The sequence below is a fragment of the Mesitornis unicolor genome, unplaced genomic scaffold (assembly GCF_000695765.1).
Source record: "Mesitornis unicolor isolate BGI_N332 unplaced genomic scaffold, ASM69576v1 scaffold9085, whole genome shotgun sequence".
Classification (NCBI taxonomy): domain Eukaryota; kingdom Metazoa; phylum Chordata; class Aves; order Mesitornithiformes; family Mesitornithidae; genus Mesitornis; species Mesitornis unicolor.
In genome coordinates, this window is record NW_010183432.1 from 24,989 (window position 1) to 42,683 (window position 17,695).

Below are 17,695 nucleotides of genomic sequence, written 5' to 3' on the forward strand. Positions count from 1 at the left end.
AAGGTGAGGCCTGCTGATAGTCATCTTTTGAATAGGGAAGCGGACAGAAGGAAGCTAAAAGCTAAGTACCCTTTAGAAATTATATTCTTTGTTGGCATAAAATAATTTTGGGAGCATATGTAGCTTTGTTTCTGAAGGAAATTGTATGCATGTGGTTGCGTTTTTGTCTTTCCCTCTAACTTTTGAGTCTGCTCGTTCTGCGATGATGCCTTGCAGGGCCACGAGATGCCTGTTAAGCCAAGCCAACTGCATCCTCTCTCTGCTCTTTGTCCAGTGGAAATACCATGTAGTGGAAGGGGAAAGAGGAGACAAAATATGAAAATCTCTAGGAAATTAGAGCACGTTAGTTCTGCTGCTGACAGGAATGTGTGCTCATTATAACAGTAAATTCCTGCCAAATTCTGTTTGAAATGTGTTTTGCATTTTTTAGGTCTGAAATCTCCCCACACCATAACATCTATATTTGCCTTTAATAAAGCTTTTGACTCCACTGAAGTCCTTGAAACTTTTCAGTTTGTTATTGGCATTTTTAAGGTCCTTAATTTACCAGTTAAAAGCCTGTAGTGTTCCCTACAAGACCTAAGGAAATAAGTGTGAAGAAACCATTTACTATGTTAATTGTTTTTTCAGCTGCTGAAACAGAAGCAAGCATCTCTTTGGACAGGCTACCTGTCTGAGGCTCATGTCAGGTTGGTGTTCTGGCTGTGGCTGAGATGGTTTAAGAAGCTGCTGTCTTCAGCTGCTTGCTTTGACCCCCAGTTTTGCTGGAATACCTAAATAACAGGTCACTTCTTAACCCTGTTCTGTCAAATGGTCTGGGTTAAACGCTGCTGGTATTTTTCCTTCTAATGCAGAGAACTTCTGGCAGGAGGAGTTAAGAAGTGAAGACATGCAGTTATGTCGGTTACTGAGGGGGAGAAAGGGTGTGATAAGTTTAAACAGAAGATGGTAAAACCCTTACCTATCTCTACTGCAGCCAGAAATGTATCTGACTGTAGTTGTCAGTTAACAAGTATTCTGCTAATGGTAGCTGGAAAACTTAAACTTGTGTGGTATGATTTCAACTCTTACATTGTAGGTATGAATTAAATAAATCATGTGTCTACACCCTTCATGAAATAACAGACAAAGCAAAGCATTTCCAGGGATGATGGGCATTAAGGGCTGCTGTAGTGGCATAGGAACAGTTTTGTTTAAAGAGTTCCCTGTAACCTTTTCAGATGAAATTTGAATCGTTACTATTAATAAGCTATTCTCTCATTAGTTAATTTAGTTCTTGGGCAATAAGTGTTGTTCAGACTCGAGGGTTTATTGAAATCAATTTCACTGGGTTGATTCACAAATATATTTAAGTCTTTCTAAAGATAAACTGAATTTTTGTAAAGATAAATTTACTTATGGAATAAGAGAAGACTTAAAGTGACTAAGTGTATAGATATATCTCACTTTAAAATAGTGTTACTTTAAATAAAACAAGACAGTCCTTGGTCCAATTTTGAGATGTCTGAGTTATAAGACTACCATAACATCATCCAGCCTTTACTGCACTTTATGCATGTACTTTCTTTTGCATTCTTGAAATACTAAGGAAGTACGTATAAAATATTTATGACTGGGATTATTTCATTTGGTAGAAAGCCTTTCTTGTAACCAGTTGAGACTGGAGGCAAGATGAGAAGGAAGAAAGAAAATAATTTTATTGCAATTAAATTCAGTAAACTTAAGTTTATGCTTCATGCAGGATATTTTTCTATGGTTTGAATCTTGGTTAGGCTGAATCATATCTTCCATTAGAAAAAAGTATTTTTTGTATGCGATGTTTAAGTATTTTGAAATAGTATATGGTAACTGAACAGTTCTTCATGTTACTAGTTCCTGAACATAAAGACTTCGTGAATTTTAGTGCTAATCACTTGAAAATTGAAATCTTTCCAGCCCTTTACTTCATAAAAAGTGAAGGCAGAATTTTAGTTGATTCCTTTTCTAGCTTTTGTATTGTCCTAATTTGACTTTGTTTTATTTGTGGACTTCATTGACAGGAAAGCAAAATAACTTGCCTTTAAAATCCCTGACTTTAGAAAGTGCTATTGTGAGGTTTTATTTTTGCATAGTCTGTGGAACTATGGACTGTTACTGTGTTAACCAGAATTGAACCTTTGGGGTATTTAAAACTTACACTAATGTTATTTTTTTTGTCAAATGAGCCAGTTGTCCTATCAGATCAATGAATTAGATGTTTGGTACCTTACAGGTTACTCTCAATATGTATTGCTGAACCATTGGGAATTAATTCTGTAGGTGCTGCTATGAAACTATTTTTTTTCTGCACAGACCCAACATCACCTGTGTGTACAATGGCCAGCTTTAAAACTGGCACTGCTTGATGTACGTACATCGTAGGTGCTTCTGTAGGATTCTGTTTTCTGTGCATTCAGAGCTCACACAGTGGTTGTGTCACCTACACCAGAATGGCTGGGATGCTGATACCAGCGGTGCTGTGGTTGGTTGAAAGTGGCTATGAAAGGTATGCAGTTGACATTTAGGGAAACTTCCTCGTGAAGTAATTGCAGGAGGGTTGTAGGTGGTCTCTGCCTGTCCTAAGTTTTACTTCCCAGTAGTCCCCATGACATGTGTTTAATAAGCGCATTATTTTGAAATGAAGAGATTCTTAACCTAATTCTTCAACTCTCAGAAATAATTTTAGAGGGTGTCCACAGTTAATATAACTTGCCAATAACTTGCCAGCCAGGAAGGAATGACGAATGCCGTAGCTCTGTATTACCTTACAGACTCTGCTGAGTCTGGCATCTCGTGCTTGATTTCTGTAGCACCAAACATAGACTTTCTCTTCGCCAGACGTAGGTGTTAATTAGAGTGTCTTCTTTTTTCTTCGCTGACTATTTCTTTACTTTTCCCATAGATACGTGACACGATAATGGGAATGAATCTGCAGTATGAAATCAATTGCCAAAAAGAGCAATGTTAAGAAAAGCCTCTTTGTGAAGTCTTACTTCATTGTTGTATCCTGGTGGTATTTACAGTTTGATAGGGCTTTAGTGTTCAGAAAGGGAAGAAAAATGCCCTGATTTTAATCTCTTCTGATGATTTATTTAGAGAGATCATGAAACTGGTATGTCACTGCTGACCATGTTCCGTTATGATACTCTGGAGTGCAGAAGCCATGTGCTCCTAGATGTCTTTTTTTTTGTGCGTTTGCTTATAAAATAGAAGTTAAGGCACACCTGAGATAATAGCGTAAGCCTCAGAACATGTAGTTTATATTTTATAGTTTGGTGGACTGAGTAACACCAACACTTCACAACTGAGATTTATTTTTTTTTCCCCTCAAAATTGTGGTATTTAATGAAACAAAATTTCAGTTGGCTCAACCTGGAGGTACACTGGAGCTTCAGACTGGGTACAGTCATTCATTAAACCTTCTGAGTAAACTTCTGTATGGCAATGATGTTAAGGGACATTGTAGCCAAACCGAACACGCCTTTGGTAGACGTCTGCTTCATTTCTGTGTTACTTTGCATTTTGATCTGAAGTAGCTGTTGTATGTATGTAACTTCTTGATGCTCCACTGTGCTATAGAGTTCTTTGGGCTATTTTGTAGAGCTAATATTTAGGACAGTGTGACTTTTTTGTGGTATTTCTTGTTGTTTGAGTCAAGGTATGAATGTGTATAATGGCTGCTATTGCTTTTGTCTATTTTTTTAAGGTCTAGACTGCAAGGAACACTTTTTAATCTATTCTTTCTTGTTGAAGAAAAAAGTTGTTCCTCATAGTCAGGTGGAAAGATGTAAATTGCCTCTGGGCAAGGAATCTAACACGTTATGAAATGGTGAAATGTGAGTAGCAACGTTGAAAGCAGGCTGGGGTGATGGCTCACAGCAGACTGCCAGTGACTGTGCAATGTGATCTGGTGGCAGAGAGGGCCACCAGAAGAATTCTCTGCTGGGTAGGCAAAGATGTGTTGCAGAGTGAGGACAAAACTTTGAAATACTTCATACAGTTACAGTTGCAAAAAAACCTGTTATGCCTCATTAGATACAGTTTTAAACTCTAGAGACTACCAGAAGTGTGTCTAAATTCCTGTAGCTTTGTGGCAGCTGTTCCAAAAAATGTGTTGGTTTTCCGTTGTATGTTTGTTTTTTTTGGTTTTCATTTGCTTTGTTTTTTTTAAAGTTGTGTCCATCTTCTCACAAATGCTGTTACATGTGTTTTCTTTGTACCCCTTAGTCAGGTGTTAGTTCAAACAAAGGTACTTCTGTTTAGCAGCCAGGCCACAAATGTGGTTGACTTTGGGATGAGTACAGTAATTCAATGTAAAGCGGAGTGGGGTAGCTCAGTGATCAAGGCTAAACAAAGATGAATTATTCCTAGAAGTTAAAGCTACAGAGTGTAAAAAATACACAGTTTCCAAATTTTTAATTTAAAGTGTTGTGGTTTTGTTGTTGATGGCTCTGTACTTGTTACCATCTGTTATTCGATTACTCGGACTTTGGGCTGTTGACTGCTTTTTCTGGTTAGTGAAGAATTAATTCTCTCATGTTGATACATAAGTCAGATCTTTTATGTGATAATAGTAGTTGCCACCACTTTATATTTCTGACATTATTGGTTTCAGAAGCTTAGCAGCTCTTGGCAGTGATCCCAGAGCTTCTGAGAGTGGTTTTGTAATTTCTGAGAAACTTAAGATAATGTGCAAAATGGAAGCATATCCTTGTGGGGACTTGTAAGGTTGTTGCCTGCACTTAAGAGAAGTCTGACTCTGACGTCTGATGATGATAAGAATTTGCTGTCTAACTTGTTGTTTTGAAATGCATAAATTTTTCCTATGACGTTTTAATTTAAGATGTGAAATAGAAAAGTTCAGCTGTGTTCACACAAAACCAATTTGGATGATAACCTTTGTCTAAACGCCTGTTAAGTCTGGTTATGATGATGTAATACTGTGGATTAGAAATATGCGCATTAAATATGGAAACAGGGAGTTGCTCTGGGTTTTAAGCTTCAGATTTCTGGTCAGTTCACAATTTTCTGTTTCTCTTGATTTTTCTTGATGCTGTATATAACAAAGATGAATATGCATGAAACCATATCTTTCTCTGATTCTCAGACGTGAATGAATTGAAGGAGTGCCTTCATGTACTAGTGAAGGAGCAGCAAACTCTGGCCACACAGACTGCTACGACAGCTCTTTCAGCTATGAGGCTAAAGCAGAGGCTGGTTATCCTGGAGCGATACTTCATTGCGTTGAACCGAACAGTGCTGCAGGAGAATGTCAAAGTGAAGTGGAAAAGCAATAGTATTCCTCTGCCTGCTGTGGATAAGAAAAGGTAATGACACACATGTGAACACGTTAATGCATTGGGAAAGTCATCAAAAGGTTATCAACCCATGTGTGAGAGCTTAATGTGATTTCTTCCTCTCTGTGAAACGTTAACAGTAAATAAACTCTTCTTATTTCTTAAGATGGTTTTACATGGTGTTATCCGCCATGCAGTTTTCCTCTTTGGCTGATGCTTGCTTACAATGTCTCTGTTCTTAATGGTGGGTTTTTATTGTAATACATTACTGTTATACTTTTATTGAGGTATTCCTTTTGTTCTACTCAGCTGGAGACGCAGAAGCCTATTTCAGAAATGGTGCTGATGGAGGCTACGTAGTTATAATGATATTAATATATATTTTTTGTCAACAGTTGCTCAGTTAAGGCACATAACAAATTTAAAAATACATATACATGGAAGTTGAACATAGTTTTCCTTAGTTTGTGTGAGAAATGCTGTAATTCTACATTTTATATGAATTTTTTCCAGAGAATGAACTGAATAAGAAATCGTTTGATTACTTTCCATGTCTAGTTAGCTTATTGAAATAAAAATAGTAAAATCTATCAGATGAGGCATTAAAGAAGCTATTCAGTACCTGAAGAAGGTTTCTATCTGGCAGAACAAGCCATTCCACCAGGAAAATTTTAATGTTAGATCATCTCTAGCTTCAAAAAATGAAAGGAGACAGTAAGTAGATACCATGACTAGTTATTATGGGATTAGAGTTCTGACAGTGATAACTTTCTCCAAATAGTCTGTTCTCTGACTTTTTTTTTCTTCAGTTCTGATTAGAAAAAGCACTGGTATATTTAAGTTATGAGACTGCTAAAAATGCCACTTTAATTTTTTTCCCCTCTTGAAAATCTCCAAGCAGTTCATTTTCTTTTGATGTGAGATTAAAAAGAAGACAGAATTGTTGGTGTCTTCGGAGAGGAAGCAGTAGGGAATCTCCTGTCATTAAATACAAAGGAAAGCTTACTTGAATTAATGCGATTGTTTGCATAAAAAGAAAAGTTAACAGAAATGTATTTGAGTCCAGTGGGTATTAACAAAAGTTCAGGCTATCTCTCTTCCTTGCGCATCCCAATGCAGAAGCTGCAAAGAGAGGTTTGTGATGTTGACACTTGAATGGAAAGATATGAAATTACAAAGTTGATGGAATTATCAGTAATTGAAGAGTCATTTAAAAAATAGCCTATAAGCATAGCTTATGCAGTCCAAATTAACCAGAAGTACAAACTTCCTAAGTAAATAATTACATGAAGTATGTTATGTCTGCATATTTCAAATGCATCACCGTAATTTCACTCTGAGTAAATATAACCGCCTTTCTGATGGCAATCAGTTATTCCAGTCTAGTTTATTTTTTCCTCTATGAAGCTTTTCAATGTTGGTGGTTGAATTGGTTGTTCTTTGAAGCAGTTGAAGGTGAATTTTGGTTGTGGACATTTTGATGTTGATCACTTTCATTCTCAAGAGACAATTACAATTATTTACAAAGAAAAAAGGTGTAATTATATATGCATGCATACAGAGAAGTTATAAAATTATGGAATGTACAAATTATACAAATAATTATTACTATATAATGTCATATAAATCATATTGAGACAATGCATATGTAATTTTATTTAGCCCAAGACCTGTAGGCAAAGGTGTAGAAGGACTTGCCCGAGTTGGATCCCGAGCAGCACTTTCATTTGCATTTGCGTTCCTGCGTAGAGCCTGGAGGTCGGGTAGGTCTACTCTGTAGCATATTGCCTATATTTTTCATAAGAAGACAAGTAATTAAAACGTGTATGTATTAAATATTTGCATAATTGTGTCTTATGTTTATGTGGTATTATGCCCAACAATACTGTTGTTGATCAAAGCTGTCCAAGCCAGCCATCCGAGCCAGGACCAATGCTGTGTTGTACTGGGATACTTCTATGTTTAGGAATGCCAATTGGGATTTCATGAAGAGAACGTATTTTTATGCCAGGTTTAAGAAAAGTTAGATTTATTAATCAGAGTCAGTCCACTATATTACCAGATGGTAGTAGCAGCTTAGAAAAAGAGTTTGGAGCAGTAGTGTGAAACTTGTGTTTAGTCTTTGTACTTGTCTATGGTTGTCAAATTGCATAAGTTGGCAGAATTGTCATCTGTGCCACCTTAACCTACCTGTTTGTCTCGGTCTGTGCTGCTTGTTCAGACGGCAGCTGTTAGGCTCACTCTTGGTCCAGCCAGCCCTGGTTCTTCTGAATTCCTCAGTGGATGCATAGTGGGATGAGCTGGTTTAAGAGTTGTCACCTTTCTGTATGTGTTATTTGTGAAGCAGATAGTTCTTCAGAAGTCTTGCAGTCAAAATGTTCATATGAAAATTGAGAACTTTGCGCATACTATTAAGTAACTTGTAAGATTGAGGTTAATAAAAAAATATCCACAAAACATTGTATACAAACATTTGTATAACTTCTGTAAAGATGGGAGTGTAACAAGTGTTACTGTGCTCCTTAGGTGAAGATGCAGACCTGTGCAGTGAATTGTTGCAGGAATCACTTGATGCACTACGAGCTCTACCAGAGGCATCCCTTTTTGATGAAGGGACTGTATCTTCTGTGTGGCTGGAAGTGGTGGAAAGAGCTACTAAATTCCTAAGGTCTGTTGTGACTGGGTAAGTTTCTTTTTTTGAGCATTGCTGAAATAGCTGTTAAATGGCAAACTTGCATCTCTTAGCAGCTGATGTTATAAACAGAATAGTTTATGGAAAATTAAAAAGAATTCCTTTTTAAATATTGTTATACAAATAAGCAAAAGATACATGAACTGTTGAAATTATGCTCTTTAAATATTATTTAATTCCTTTAACAATTTAAGAAAAATCTTAATTTGAATATTCTGAATCTATATTCTTCTGCATGTAGGTTTATCTGAAAATGTGTTTCACTAATGTAAACTGTATCCACATGAAGAGTGCTTTGGTAATAAAATATATGTGTACAATTAATTGTACCTTTCTAGTATAGCAAAATAATGCAGACTTCTCTGCACTGTGAGTGCAAATAGACTTGTATTGGACTTTGAGCACTTCCTTACTTTTCCCTATTATTTAAGGAGGCTTAAAGTTACCCTTCTACAATAATTGCCAGAAATTCTTTTGAATACTGGAACTACATCCTTACGGTGAATATCACAAAGGATATTTACATTTCACCTGTGAAAAATGTTTTCCATGTTTTTAGCATATTTAAAAGAGCTGTAGAGTAAACAGTGAAGCGTGGGGCAATTTTAAAGGCTAGCTGACACTTTAAAAGCTGATCTTTCATGGAATGTGTCAACTTTTCTTCTCAGCTGTTTTCATCACCAATTTTATGTTTTTCTGTGAGTTTAGTGGTTCTTGGTGTGGTTTAGGTGCTTCTGATAAGCAAATATGTATTGTTTCCAATTACTTCTTAGTTAATGCGTATTGTTTGTTTTTTAAATAGAGATGTGCATGGAACTCCCAGTACCAAAGGGCCAGGAAACATTCCGTTACAAGACCAGCACTTGGCACTTGCCATATTGCTAGAACTGGCAGTGCAGAGGGGTACACTCAGGTGAGAACTGTGAGCATTCTGATTTCTTGTCATCACTGTATGTTGCAATGGCCTGAACAGTACCTGTCTTCAGTTTTCATGGATTTCAGATTAGTGTAATCATTGTGGTTCAAAGCACACAAACCTTTTCTGTAATGCGGTGGCGATCTAGCTCGTACATTAGTTAGATTGCAAAATTGATTTTTGATATTTTGATAATCTTGTTTAAAATGGAAAGCCATGACATCTGATATTGCTAGACTTCAACATGTAGAAAGTGAATTGTATGGATAAGCTAAAATAATGTTTTTTAGGAATGCTTATTAATAAAACGTGTAAACTTCCTCTTTCAGCCAAATGTTGTCTGCAGTTATGTTGTTGCTTCAACTTTGGGATAGTGGAACAAGGGAAACGGATAATGAGCGATCTGCACAGGGAACAAGTGCACCCCTTCTACCTTTGTTGCAAAGATTTCAGAGTATAATATGTAATAAAGATGTGCCCAATACTGAGGAAGAGATCCAGGTACTTACCCTTGGGCTATTTGAAAGGGGCGTTATGTTGGTAGCAAATTTTGTTTGACTGACTAAAATAATTATAAAATTACCCAGACAAAATTAGGATTTACTTTGGCAGTGGTGTTTTACATGTGAGATGTTTATACACCGCTGTTGTTTGGTTTTCATGCGTACATTTGAGTTTCTCGAGGTAGGAGGAGCAATCTCATAGTATGGTTAGAAGTAAGCATTGTGTTCCAGAGTTAAGGATTTTGTGATAATTAATCTAAAGAAGTGGCCTGTTAACTCCTCTGCACATTTGGATTGTTTTTATTTAGTTGTGTTTGAAATTAATTGAGTTATGTCTCTACCTAATACAACTGAGGTTGATAAAGTATAGTAAATCAGTTTTATTATGCTTGTAACTTTCTATTCTATTCACAATCTGACTGTATTTTCTCAACATGTGTGTTTGGTATTGTCCTCTACTGTAAGAAAAAAGATGTGTAGAGTTAATTTGTGCAGATGCTCAGTATGTCTAAAATGTATATGTAGTGGCATAGAAATACCTCGAGTATTCTTCTGACTGCTCCTTTTTCTTTTCTAGCTCCTGACTTACCCTCTGAGTCCAAATGAAAGTTTTCTAAGGTATCTGACTTTACCCCAGGACAATGAGTTAGCGATTGATCTGAGACAAACAGCTGTAGTGATCATGGCCCATTTAGATCGCCTGGCCACCCCATGTATGCCTCCACAGTGTAGCTCTCCTACATCTCATAAGGTAACTGTTTGCAATGTTGGATGTATTAAGATATTTTTCCTGAAAGTGTAACCGATTTCCAATTTGGAAGGAAAACAACTCCTAATATTCTTCAGATTTCCTTTTGATTTTCACAAGGTAACCTTGAGTTGCCTAAATTTGTCTTACTTTGGTGTCTTTTATTATATCAATGCTGTTTCAGTCAGCCTTGGAGTACAATTCTATGGTTTGTGAACCATTCTTTCTTATTACAATTCTCTGGCTAATTCTGCCATATTTTGAGCTGTTCCCTATGTTTATCAGAGTAAATACTCAAGACCAGAATATAAATGTTGTATTTGATGTGTCTAAAAAACAAAAACAAACCAAAAACCAAACAAAAAAGAACCCAAAACACCAAAGAAAAAATCCAACCCAAACCCCCCCCCCCAAAAAAAACCCCACAAAAACTTCCCAACTTGAAAAATCTCTGAACGCTTACTGTAGATATTTAGAGCATATTCAGTACCAGACTATACTGAATATGATGCATGCAAGTCTTTATTTTTGATATCTTCTAATAAGTAAGCTTTATTCGCTACTGGCAGTAATGACTGTCACAGAGTTGAGTAAAGTTGGCATGTAAAGGTTTAAAAAATCTATATGCATTTTATTAAGTTGTGTATTTCAAAATTAGTACTTACAGGGCTTTTTTTTTTTATTTTCTAGGGATCGCTGCAAGAGGTCATTGCTTGGGGTTTAATAGGTTGGAAATATTACGCTAATGTGAGTGGTCCAATTCAGTGTGAAGGACTTGCCAATCTTGGTGTTGTGCAGATTGCTTGTGCAGAGAAACGTTTTCTAATATTATCTAGAAATGGACGAGTTTATACACAAGCGTACAACAGCGATACTCTGGTAAGTTGTTGTTTTTGGTTTTTTGTTTTTTTTTTTTTTTACATTATTTAAAAAATCTGTTCTGTGTTACTTCATAACACAAGTCTGGTGCTTTTAACTATTTACAGTATCTTGGAAGAGTAGATGAAGACTTGGATTTTTGTGAGCTCTATGTTGTTTTTGAAGTATCAGGAATAGAGGTTTTGATCTCTTGTATTGATTTGATGAAATGCATCTGGTTTCTGTCATTTCTCTCAGGCTAGAGGTTATGAATGCAATGATAATTACTTTGATTGGTATGCTAGCCTTGGTAACTGCTGAAATTGGTAGACACGAAATGGATTTTACTGCAGTGATGTAACACTGCACAAACTGTTTAGTTTCTCAAACAAAACTATACTGTAACAAACATTTCTAACTTAATACTGCCTGTAAGATTAAGAGAAACACCATTTTCATATATACTGAAGACCTTGTAAGGATAGGAACAAAAGAACTTCAAAGCACTGTTTTTGTCAGACTCGAATAGTAGACTTGACCTTTTTTTTTCTTTATATCTTTATTAATTTGAGGGTACAGTTTTGATAAAGCCTTAGAAAAACCATATCCAGTTACTCTGTATATAGGCAAATGATGGAATACATAAGTTGTTTTTGTAAGTGTATTGTTTTTATTTGATTCACAGGGACCACAGCTGGTGCAGAGTCTAGCTTCCAGAAATATTGTGAAGATAGCAGCACATTCAGATGGACATCACTATCTTGCTTTGTCAGCAAATGGTGAAGTTTTCTCTTGGGGTTGTGGAGATGGTGGAAGACTAGGCCATGGGGATACAGTGTATGTAATTAAAATAATCACAGCCTTTATTTGCCAATGTTCTGAATTCATAGTAAAAGCTATTTGGGTGTGTACATAAGCACATTCAGCACTTGGCATTTGTCTCTGTTACTGAACAGAAATTGCATTCTCCCTGCGTGTTTTTTTCTAACAGGAATATCCCCAGTTCTGTATTAATGCTGCTTTCTGAAGTACTTGTAGGTAAAGGGTATAGTAGTGGTTGCACTGTTACTAGGCTTTTATTCATAGTTTTATGAATCCACAACCTGTTTTCTCTAGAAACATTGACTCAAGTGTTGGAGTGCAGTCAATGTTTCTTATGCAGACATGTTGCACGTATCACTCTTTTTTTTTTTTTTTCCCCCTGCATTAAACAGTAACATTAGTGTCCTGCTTTTGTGTAGGAGCAGTCTTCTACTGGCGTATCCTGTAGAGAGTGTACATCAATATATTTAAGAGATTTTAGGTGTCTACCCACAGTGCCGAATTCCCTATAAAGCAAGGGAGTTACTACTCAAGAGTTAGCAATGTAATGAAATTAATTTTTCAGATACAGTAATTAAAGGTAGTATTTTTTTGTAGCAGACTTTTTTTTTTTAAAAACACTTCATTAATTTAATTGGAAATAGAAATCATAATCATTAAACATTCCTTCAGTGGTTTCTATGTTGTTGAACAATCTGAACTTAGTTTTTGGCTTATAGCTCTGTTTATATCTTGATACTTCAGACTAGTATTAAGGTTTGCGGGTAGAGTTGCAGCAATTGATCTGTAACAAGTTTGTCACACAATTTATTATCTGCTTATCAGATCACCTTTTGTGAAAGATGTCACCTTCTCTTTAAATAGCCCTCTGGAGGAACCGAAGATGATATCTGCTTTGTCTGGAAAGCAAGCTGGGAAACATGTTGTTCATATTGCATGTGGAAGCACCTACAGTGCAGCCATTACTGCTGAAGGAGAGCTTTATACGTGGGGACGAGGAAACTATGGCAGGCTTGGTCATGGTATGTTATTTGATATCTTCAAGTTGTTTGTCAAATAATGGTTTAGTGCCTGTCTCAAATGATCTTTTATCCAACTTACCTAAAGCTGATTTGAGAATCAAGTGTGGTTTCACAGAAATGGAAATAATTGTGGGAGGAATTGTCTCAAAAGCACTACATTTCTGAGTTATGTGAAAATAAGTAATTGGATGGAGAAGAAAAGTCTATACTGTTCTCTGCAGCCTTTGCTTCACAAGCAAGGGAATTTCAGGGGTTAAATCAGATACCTAAGGAACCATATGGGGAGCTTAGTCATGATGCTCAAATCTGAAAACAAAACAACACCCCCCATCCCCACACTACAAAACACCCAAAAGCAAACAAACAAAAGAACCTACCAGTCCTTCCTAGTTTAGCTTCTCACAGGACTACTTTGTTTTGAAGGTTCCAGTGAAGATCAGACCATCCCAATGCTGGTCACGGGGCTGAAAGGACTCAAAGTTATTGATGTGTCCTGTGGGAGTGGAGATGCTCAGACTCTTGCAGTTACTGAAAATGGTTAGTAGCAAAACATAACACTATAAGTAAGCTTACCTTTTCTTCCTTTCATTCTGAAGATGTTTATACTGCAGGTATGCTTATTTCTGGTGTCTTGAAATTTGTAAGAATTTGAAGCTGAAACTCCTTTTGGGGAAATATGTATGTGCATTTATATATTTTGTGTATAATATACAGAGATCTTTCCATGCATAGATAGGCAATGTATTGATTATGAATATGCAAATACAGATTTCAGTATGGTGTATATATATTTTAAATACCCATATAAATGTGTAATATACACAAAAATAAAATTACGTATATGGGCATATGTGCCTGAATTTTAGGCATTTTTATATAAATGCAAATAACTCTCTATATACAAATAATGTCATAAGTGCCAGAACTTTGAGTAGGAGAGTTGTCTTTGTTGAACCCATGGGAAGTGCCAAAGAGAGTGTATTGAAATTCTGCTTTCCAGCATCCCTGAGTGCAGTGCCTAGGGTGAGACAGATTCAAAGCTTGAATTTCACTGTGTGAGGTTAAGTCCCAGAGTCATGCCTTAGAAAGTAATAGTTCTTGGAAGCTAATTGTTCTTTTAAAATACAGCTGATTATGGTGATGCGTGATATCTAAAAGCTGAAAGATTTGCTCATCTAGGAAATGGAAACTCACATTTCCCATCTCTGTCTTGCATGATTTAATTGCTTATCAGAGTACCTTAGAGACAAGCTTATGCAAGTAGGGGAACATAAAGGCATGAGTGTAAAACAAGACTTCTTTTTTGGGCATGCATGGGTTTGCCATTCTCGAACCATGTTTTTACTTAATACAGTTGCAGAATGAATTGACTATTTCTAAGTTCCTACATCAGGGCTTAGATTTTAGTAGTGTATTTTAGAAGAACCTGATAGATAATAGCATTTTTAATTTCATTTTGTGAAATGACAAGAACTGAAAATTAAGAAAATGGGTTTTGCAGACAATTTTGCTGTTATATATGAAAAAAGATTTTGCAAGTTCTTGTAAATAATGCCTTATAATAAAAGAAAGCAGTTTTTAACTAGAGATCATCCCAGAGGATTGATTTGCAGTAAATCCTATACTTCGTATGTTTTTAAGAAGGACTTTCTGTACATTGATGGATTTTCAGTGCATGTTATATGTTACACTTATTCTGTTTAGTTTTATCAATATGAAAGCTTCAAATCTTTTTCTTCCTTCTTATCCTCATGAACATTTAGAAATTAATTCATAACTTCCATTCTTACATTACAATTTGAAATTTGTGCTTATTATAGAATCTCAGATTTTTAAGAACTTGTTGTCAAAACAGATAACTTCATTACATGAAAAAAGCAATGCAATATTTTTTGTTTTTTTTCTCTTGATTTAAAGGTCAAGTGTGGTCTTGGGGTGATGGAGATTATGGAAAACTGGGAAGGGGGGGCAGTGATGGTTGCAAGACTCCCAAGCTGATAGAAAAACTTCAAGATCTGGACATTGTGAAAGTACGCTGTGGGAGTCAGTTTTCTATTGCTTTAACCAAAGATGGCCAGGTCTACACCTGGGGAAAAGGTGACAATCAAAGGCTTGGTCATGGCACGGAAGAGCATGTTCGGTATCCCAAACTGCTGGAACGCTTGAAAGGTGATTATCAGAGCTGGAAATACTCCAAACTTCTTCCTGCTATTGCTGGAATCTTTTACCAGACACTAATGCTCTCAACTTTAAGAATGACAGTACCACTTACTCTGTCATATTTTGTGCTGATTGCATTGGAAAGCGTAATAGTACACATTTTCCATCACTTCTGCATTTATACTTTTAGAATTTTAGCAAACTTAGAGCCATTATGTTACAACTACTTTTAAACACTGCTTGTCTTGTGTTTTCTTTATTCTTACTGCTTTGCTTTTATTAGGTTCACAGAAATGCTTATTTAAAACATGTATTTTTTGCCTTATCATGCAAATAAATAATATGCTTAGATTAAAGCATGTGAATAGAATAAATGAATATCATAGGCAACAAGTAACATTAAAATTTTGTTTGTGCCACTACTTTTGACTAGTTTGTAACAGAGTGAAGATTATTTCTTGGATTTGTGAGAAAACTGAGGTTTTGTAGTGGATGATGAGGAAGAAATTGTTGCTGTGTCTTTCCTAAAATTGTTATTCACATATGGTAAATGATCTAATCGAAAGTAACTTCTGAAGTAATGACTACAGTACAGCTTTACAGTCTCAGTTTGTGGATGGGGAGATCTAAATAACCCTTTCCCAAGAAAGCATCTTAAGTAGAAGGGATACAAAATAGAAGATTTTTATTTAAATATTTCCTCGTTGATTTTTCTTTTGCTGTACTCTTCCATTCTGCTACTAAGGCAAAGGTGAGACTCTTGACATATGTAATGTGTTCATAGTTAAGTATTGTTGTAATTAGCATAATTTTCCTTACCTCTGACATTCTTCTGTTAATGATTTTCACCTTTAAGATACTTTCTTTAAGATCTCTTTTAAGATATTTTCAATATTTGACTTTCCTATCAGGAAAAAAAGTAATAGATGTAGCAGCTGGATCTACCCATTGTTTAGCATTGACTGAAGACAGTGAAGTGCATAGCTGGGGAAGCAATGATCAGTGTCAACATTTTGATACTTTGCGGATCACCAAACCAGAGCCCGCAGCTCTCCCGGGATTAGACACAAAGCATATAGTTGGAATTGCTTGTGGGCCTGCTCAAGTAAGTTTTATTTTTGAATTACGAATTGTGGTTTATCTTTGTCTCTCACTGAGACTACTTCTGGGATTAGTGTACAGTCACTCTTTCTGTGCTTGCGTGACTTCTCTTATTTTTATTTCTTATTGTGAATAATTGAAGGCTAAATCTTGTGCAGTTCCTCTGTCTAAAAGAGATGACTAGCTTTCCATCTGTTGGGTATTCTACGAAGCAGCTATTTACCTGTTTTGCTTTTTTCCGGTACAGCAATTGAAGAGCTGTCAGGCAGAATGTTTCCTGCAGCAAAGATAGTGAGGTATCTAGGCAGGCATAACAGCACTTGGAAAAATGTAATCAGAGGGTTCTTTTCTGGGATTGCTAGGGTTTTATGTATGTGTACAAGGGTGTAGGTGGATGATTCTTCTGAACAGATGTGCCAATATTGTTTCTGCATCTTCTGTTACTCTTCAAAGGCAGATATTAGGTTTATATTCCTGTCTCTAATCAGTGTCATCTTATATTTGGAAAATAATTGTTGAACTTTGTATATTGTTTCCATTTATAGAGTTTTGCGTGGTCATCATGTTCAGAGTGGTCAATAGGCTTGCGGGTGCCTTTTGTGGTGGATGTCTGCCCCATGACATTTGAGCAGTTAGATCTTTTACTAAGACAAGTCACAGAGGGAATGGATGGCTCCTCTGACTGGCCCCCTCCTCAGGAAAAGGAGTGTATGGCTGTGGCAACATTAAACCTTCTGAGGCTTCAGGTACCTTCAATTTCTTACACATTGAGCAGTCGCTGAATTGAATGTCTCAGTAAATTGCTTGGATGAGAATAGTGAACTTAATGAAAACAAAATGTAAATGGGTTAAGCCTTGTATACTCATTCAGGAAGCCCATATACTCAGACATTTTGAACATTTCTAAGAGTTTTAAATGGAATTTTTGAAGTAAATGTCCCCTTAAGAAAGGTAGCTGACATTCATTGAATATCTGCTACTTTTCCTAGCACACTGTAGTGAAGTAGAAACTCTGTAGGTTATTATAGTTCAGAGCTTAAGGAGATAGAGCTGAATACAGTTCATAATGTTTTGACTATTAATTTAAATTCAGTATGTGTTTTGGCAAGCCAGCTTTTTTCTTTAATTTTACAAATTTACTTATGAAAGTCTGTATCTTGGTCAGTGAACTTAATCAGTTGTTCCAGGATGGACTTTTTCTTTCCAAATTCATGTATCTTTTTAATTAAAATTTACCTTCCTTTTTTTCCTTTCCTTTTTTTTTTTCAGCTTCATGCTGCCATTAGCCATCAGGTGGATCCGGAATGCCTCAGTTTAGGTTTGGGCAGTATACTGCTCAATAGCCTGAAGCAGACAGTGGTCACATTAGCAAGCAATGCTGGTGTTCTCAATACTGTGCAATCAGCCGCCCAAGCAGTGCTGCAGAGCGGATGGTCCGTCTTACTGCCAACAGCAGAAGAGCGGGCTAGGGCTCTCTCAGCACTTTTACCCAGTGCAGGTTGGTCCTAGGATTTAAACCTGTTTTGTTTTGTGCTTGCATTTCTAGTTCATTAATAGC

At 36.3% G+C, this 17,695-nt stretch overlaps 1 protein-coding gene across 1 annotated transcript in view; it reads left to right on the plus strand.

The window, feature by feature from the left end:
• The window catches only part of HERC2 (HECT and RLD domain containing E3 ubiquitin protein ligase 2), a gene marked incomplete at its 3' end in the record, with an annotated part of 103,068 nt that overhangs the window by 24,646 nt on the left and 60,727 nt on the right, over nucleotides 1-17,695 (plus strand). Inside the window, exons 4-17 of the mRNA XM_010184126.1 lie at nucleotides 5,126-5,345; nucleotides 6,978-7,078; nucleotides 7,842-7,998; nucleotides 8,810-8,920; nucleotides 9,253-9,424; nucleotides 10,004-10,177; nucleotides 10,865-11,053; nucleotides 11,718-11,869; nucleotides 12,719-12,876; nucleotides 13,300-13,413; nucleotides 14,794-15,045; nucleotides 15,948-16,141; nucleotides 16,683-16,883; nucleotides 17,407-17,635. Coding sequence (XP_010182428.1) covers nucleotides 5,126-5,345; nucleotides 6,978-7,078; nucleotides 7,842-7,998; nucleotides 8,810-8,920; nucleotides 9,253-9,424; nucleotides 10,004-10,177; nucleotides 10,865-11,053; nucleotides 11,718-11,869; nucleotides 12,719-12,876; nucleotides 13,300-13,413; nucleotides 14,794-15,045; nucleotides 15,948-16,141; nucleotides 16,683-16,883; nucleotides 17,407-17,635 — 2,424 coding nt within the window. The remainder of the gene's footprint in view (nucleotides 1-5,125; nucleotides 5,346-6,977; nucleotides 7,079-7,841; nucleotides 7,999-8,809; nucleotides 8,921-9,252; nucleotides 9,425-10,003; nucleotides 10,178-10,864; nucleotides 11,054-11,717; nucleotides 11,870-12,718; nucleotides 12,877-13,299; nucleotides 13,414-14,793; nucleotides 15,046-15,947; nucleotides 16,142-16,682; nucleotides 16,884-17,406; nucleotides 17,636-17,695) is intronic.